Source organism: Azolla caroliniana, unplaced genomic scaffold (assembly GCF_043228905.1).
Source record: "Azolla caroliniana isolate FFs.n. ecotype wild unplaced genomic scaffold, voAzoCaro1.0.p SCAF_8, whole genome shotgun sequence".
In the NCBI taxonomy this organism is placed as follows: Eukaryota; Viridiplantae; Streptophyta; class Polypodiopsida; order Salviniales; family Salviniaceae; genus Azolla; species Azolla caroliniana.
The window spans coordinates 3,358,581-3,364,037 of record NW_028230443.1 but is presented as its reverse complement, the minus strand read 5'-3'; the positions used below and the strand labels follow the sequence as shown (position 1 = coordinate 3,364,037).

At 36.2% G+C, this 5,457-nt stretch overlaps 1 protein-coding gene across 1 annotated transcript; it reads left to right on the top strand.

Moving 5' to 3' along the window:
- The first annotated feature begins 816 nt into the window (after nt 1-816).
- On the top strand, nt 817-4,603 carry LOC147860809 (uncharacterized). Its single transcript, XM_087324014.1, has 6 exons — nt 817-1,729; nt 3,451-3,664; nt 3,740-3,813; nt 3,906-3,989; nt 4,076-4,166; nt 4,260-4,603. The coding sequence occupies exons 1-5, from the start codon at nt 1,496-1,498 to the stop codon at nt 4,076-4,078; spliced, it is 609 nt and encodes a 202-aa protein (XP_087180140.1). The 5' UTR covers nt 817-1,495; the 3' UTR covers nt 4,079-4,166; nt 4,260-4,603.
- The last annotated feature ends 854 nt before the right edge of the window (nt 4,604-5,457 follow it).

Below are 5,457 nucleotides of genomic sequence, written 5' to 3'. Positions count from 1 at the left end.
TTATTTGATACACTTGTCACACCAACTCTTCTCTATGGAGTAGAGACATGGGGACCGAGTCTAAACAATGCAAATCATTGGAAAGATTAGAGAGACCTTTAGTGTCAATGATTGCTCGCATGATAAGGAGCAAAGCATCGGTGCCCCACGAAATAATCTAGGCAGAGATGGGAGCAACACCTATAATAATCGAGGCGTTGTTCCGATCAGTGACATTCATCCAACATCTTTGGGAGCTCCCTAAACGAAGGTACCCAAGGTTGGCACTTACGTCATCAAGACAACTGGCTGAAAATGGAGACACTCATTGTTGGTATGCTGAAATGCAGCAATGGTTCGAGTCACATGACATGCGTATAAATGCACTACCCCCGTTCCAATTTAGCTTGGATTGTCCCCATCTAAATATGACCAAAGTGGAAAAGAATAGAGTGATCCGAACTGATATTATTAACCTAGAAAACAAGATAACATGGATCAGCCCCAAAATACCACTTGGTACAAAGATGGCCCACTATAAGACACATTTCTTACATACATCGGAGGATGGATTTGTCATCGGGCCACCTTATATGGACATACATCTATCCTATGCGTTGCGTAGTGTGATAGGGCAGCTGCGAACTTCATCACATCAGTTATAGATTAAGGTTTAGGGTTTAGGCTTTAATATGTCTGATAATAAACATCAAGACATCAGTACCGCCAAAGATAACAAACTACATCCTGTTTCTGTCTTTCAGAATGACAGATATGCTATTATGCCTTATGACAGATATGCCATTTTTCCATATGCAGTTCCTTTCTCAGCTAATATTGTTCCACCACATGTAGATCTGAGTTTGAATGCTCAATATAGATCACCACCCATGCAAATTCAAGAGATGGAAATGCCTTATCCAATAACTTTGGTTCCGTATACGCCTCATGTACATATTGATAGCTATCGATGGCGTTGGCAATTTGTGCAGGTCAAAGAAGAGGCAGTAGAATGTTTGAGACCAGAGTCTTCACGAGAGGAAAAAGGCTTTATTTGTACAAAAATATTAAAAGGTGAGCAGCTGAAGAAGCAGAAGAACCTTCCAGATCAATCATTGAAGCCAAAGGATTATCTCTTGAGAGAACTAAAGAAGGCCGAGGAGGCACATCAGAATAGAATATCTTCAGAATTCTTGAAAGATTCTGAGCAAGTTTATCAGCCTAATGTAGTTCTTGTTCCACCTGATGATCATCAAACTATCCTCTCAATGGTAGCTCTGACTTGGGAAAACATCCAAGTACTGATAATTTGAAAGCGCTGAAAAGTTCAGCTATTTGTAATATCCAGCAAAATAAGACCAAACATCAAATAGAAGATTTAAATCTTGATGGAAATGTAGCTGAAGAGCAAAAAACACCCCATGTTTTCAAATCAGCTTTAACAAAGCATAGAGGAGAGTTCATTACTGGAATATTGCAACATAAAGAAGTTGATCAAACTAGAACTCCAAAAGAGATGTCAGATATAAAGAACACTCATTCTTCTCTCACACTAGAATCTACTGTGGCATTATCAGGTATTCCTGTATCAGACAATGTAAAAGTGAAAGAAGAATGTGAGGATCCTATATCGCTGTCACATCTTGACATTACGAAAGATAAATTATGTGCAAGTCATCAGCTCGACAAACAATTTCAAGGATTTGTGATTAACAGGAATAATGATGGCCATTCAACAAACACTTCCAAGGTCACTTTCAACTTCTTTTTTATTTCTTCATGAGAGAGAGCAGATTAAATATCATATTTGTAATCTTTTGGACATTTGTCACCGTAAAAATTGCTTGTTTTCATTTAGTGCTCTAACTTATTGGGGTATCCTCTCCCCGGCATGACATTTGCAACTGGTGTGATGTGTATGATGTTTGAAAGCGATTTTGTGATTGTACTCTTTGTAGAAAATGAGAAATAGAAGGCTATATAAATTCCTGTGGCAGGCCTAAGTTGAACAACAGTACCAAGCCAATGCATGTAGATGCTCTATTAGCTTCATGTGTATATTTATCCACCTTGGCTGAGGTAGAAAGTTGGCAAGGTGAAAAATGCAGAAAGTTGCAGACACTGAAGGAGTAAGAAAGAAAGAAAGATATATTAATGTCTTTTAAGAGACCAAAATGGCCCATAAGACCAAACAAGAGATTACATCTTAAGTGTTGTGTTGTCTTTGAGAACAACAAATCAAAATAAAAGAAATAATACTAAGTAAATAAGATAAAAAGAGATTAAAGAATCTGGTTTTCGGCACATGTGAGATTCTCAAGCTAGATATGTTATAACTTTTGTCTTCGAAAGATCTCTAGCATAAGCTGAACCAAAAAGTGTCTCTTGAGTTGTAGCAAAGGGACTGTTGTAGAAATACCTAAGTTACCAGAAAAATTCAATAGCTAAGCACTTAACAACTTTTCCCAGTGTCTCTTGAGTTGTAGCAAGAAAAGTCCTAGGCACCTTTGGTTTTCATATTCCATTACCTTGCATAATGGGCCAAGGCCTGGTTTAAAGAGGAAACCCTGACAATGCAGCTGGAACCTGATCCTAAAATTCAACAACAGCAGAAAACCTTAAGCAAGAGAAAAAAATAATTGTCTATTAGAAGCTGAACTTTCGACTCTGCTTTTTTCACATCTGGCAGCAATAAAATAAAGTTCATTCTGATTCTAAGAAAGATGCAGAATGTTGTAAATGTCATTCATTTGACGTTCGAATGTTGAAAGAAGCTGAAAACAAATACTCCTAACAAATTACCTTATACGGTGAGAAAGAAAGAAAGAAAGATATATTAACGTCTTCTTAGACCAAAATTGGCCTATGAGACAATTGGTTTACAACAAGAATGGGGTATTTACCCATTCATCGAAAGTAAAAATAAAATAGAACTTAAACTAAAGGGTTCTAGTATTATACAAAAACATGTTATGGTGTAACATATTCTATAAAGGAAATGGCTTTATGTCCTAGTTTCATTTCCATCCAAGTCTCTCGAAAAGAAATGGGAGTTCAAAGGGTTTCGATATGGATGTGATCTGTGGTCCCAATGTAAAAGGTACCTCAACCATAGCTTCTAGGTGGCGTAGCTCACGTTCCTTTATCTTCTTAATTGTTTCTACTCCACATTGAGTTGCTTAGAAGCCCGACATCCGAGGGCGTTTGGTTGTTCTTTGCTTTCCTGCTTCAGCAAGGGAAAGGCCGAGTGTTGTATGTGTATCCACATTCATTGTCTCCCCTTGTTCCTAAAAAGTTTCATTAGTTACATGTTGGTGAATATTAGAATGGTTATGGTTAACATTTTGTAGCTTATTCTCTCTATATTGTTTTAGTTCTAAGATATACCTACCTAGTCTCTTTATATCCGGGGTATCTAATAGTTCTCAATGCAGGAGAGAGAGAGAGAGAGAGAGAGAGTTCTCAATGCAGGTATCCGATGCTAAGGAAAAAAAACTGGTAGCAAATTTGGAATTCAAGAGAAAATTATCTGCTAAACTCTCCGAGCCATTCCATATTGATGAATTGGAAATCTTGACGAAAGCAGTCAGCCACAAACAGCCCTTATATAGATCTTGTGAAAGCACAGCAGGCTATGCTCAATTCATCTCAAGGGAAGAATTCTCTTGTCTAGACCATCAACCAGGTATGAATGTTTTGAGGGATGAATTGCATTTTTGGCGAATCCTTAAACCTGAACAAACTGTCTTAACATTTGCAGATCTGGCAGCTCAGCTGCAATCATCAAGCAGTCCCAAGCTCTCCTTATTGCGTGGATTTTTCTTTTGGCTTGAGGTACACTACAATTCCGTGTTAGAATCAAGACTCTAAAAATCTAATTGAATTTATTGATACTGAAGTTAACGTATATGATAATGATAATGTAGCATTCAAGATTGCAAGATTCATTTAAACCTTGGGCTGAACCAATGTCCTTGAGGACGTCACCAAATCATAGATTTAATGGTATGGTAATCATTTGAAATTACTCGTGCACTGTTTTTAAACACTTCTTTTCAAAGTTACTTCTGAACATAAATTTTTTTATTTCTTGTAGTAAATCCTTTAGTGAATGACAAGATTGGAAGATTCATGTAAATAGTGAGTTTGAGAGGTGCCGTATAAGCTTGTCAAAGACTATTTGACAGGTGATTTCTTTCCCATTATCAGATTTCCATTATGTGCAATTCATTTGTTCTTACTTGACAAACATGTGTAATCAATTTCCCTTCTTCTTACAGACATGCCGAAGCTTGCACATACAATATATGTATCAAACTAAAATTCTGCCATAATGGCCGCATTGTTATGTTGGAAATTTGCGAGTACTCTTATGCAAACTTCTTAGGTCAGGTGTCATTTTCCGTGACAAATAGAGTTAAAGTAGAAGAGTTAAATACATGATGAGCTTTCTCAATCTTGCAATCTGCCAGATTTCTCTCAAAAGTGTAGGTAGGATGCTTAATACAGTTATTACATCTGCATATTAAATATTTAACTATGTATATAATCAAGCTTTGTAACCCTTGAAACAATCGAGGAATCTATTTGTTTTTGTGAAAAATAAGACTTGCATGTGTGGTTTATAAGGTTTTGCAAAATGGACTCACTAATATAAATACAATGTATGCCTGGGTATAACAGCAGGGATGGACACCTTTAATTCTTGAATGAAAACATTTTATCATCTGCATTGTGAGAAAAAAATAAAGGATTTCAGAATACATCATACTTAATCGAGCTTGTGACTTGATTTGGTTAGATTCTAATTTTAGTGAGTTGTTGCAAAATCAACCGGATGTCTGCTAGTCCTCTATGATATGTAGCAGAAGCAACAAAATCAAGTTGGATTGTATCAATTGTGTGAGATATTTTAAAAATAGTGGGGTATTTATCTCTATTATGAGTTTGCCATGTGAATATATTTGTGCATTAATACTCATTGAGTTCCTCAATCCTCACTATCTCTATCCTAATGTAATGTTTTCAATTGATTCATACAAGTCCATTGTAATATAAATAAAGCATTCAAACTAGATATCATAGTTGCACTTGAGAGTCAAGAGGCTACTCAATACACATGACAATGCCCATAGACATTAGTTGTGATATGAACAAAGAGAGCAAACTATTTTGTTGGAAAATTATCACATAAAAAATCAATATATTTTCATATAATAGAATGCAAGTGACAATAATCACACCAACCCTTCTTTTAAAAGGAGGATATGATGTGTAGACTTTGGAGATAGTTTGCATTTTTGGAATGGATATAATTGTGACCAAAGGATCAATCTCCCTTCTTCACACATTGAGACTTTGTGCTTTGAAGTAGGAATATATTTCTTATGAAGGAGATGCACATGAAATTTTTTGTACTTAGCTCCCATAGGTCAATTTGGCCTCTCTATGGATGCTAAATCTCTCTCTCTCTCTCTC

Coding starts and splice junctions, on each gene's coding strand:
- LOC147860809 (XM_087324014.1), top strand. CDS start 1,496: ATGTCAGATATAAAGAACACTCATTCTTCTCTCACACTAGAATCTACT. Junction 1,730..3,450: donor ATTCAACAAACACTTCCAAG/GTCACTTTCAAC, acceptor TTCTCAATGCAG/GTATCCGATGCTAAGGAAAA. Junction 3,665..3,739: donor TTGTCTAGACCATCAACCAG/GTATGAATGTTT, acceptor TAACATTTGCAG/ATCTGGCAGCTCAGCTGCAA.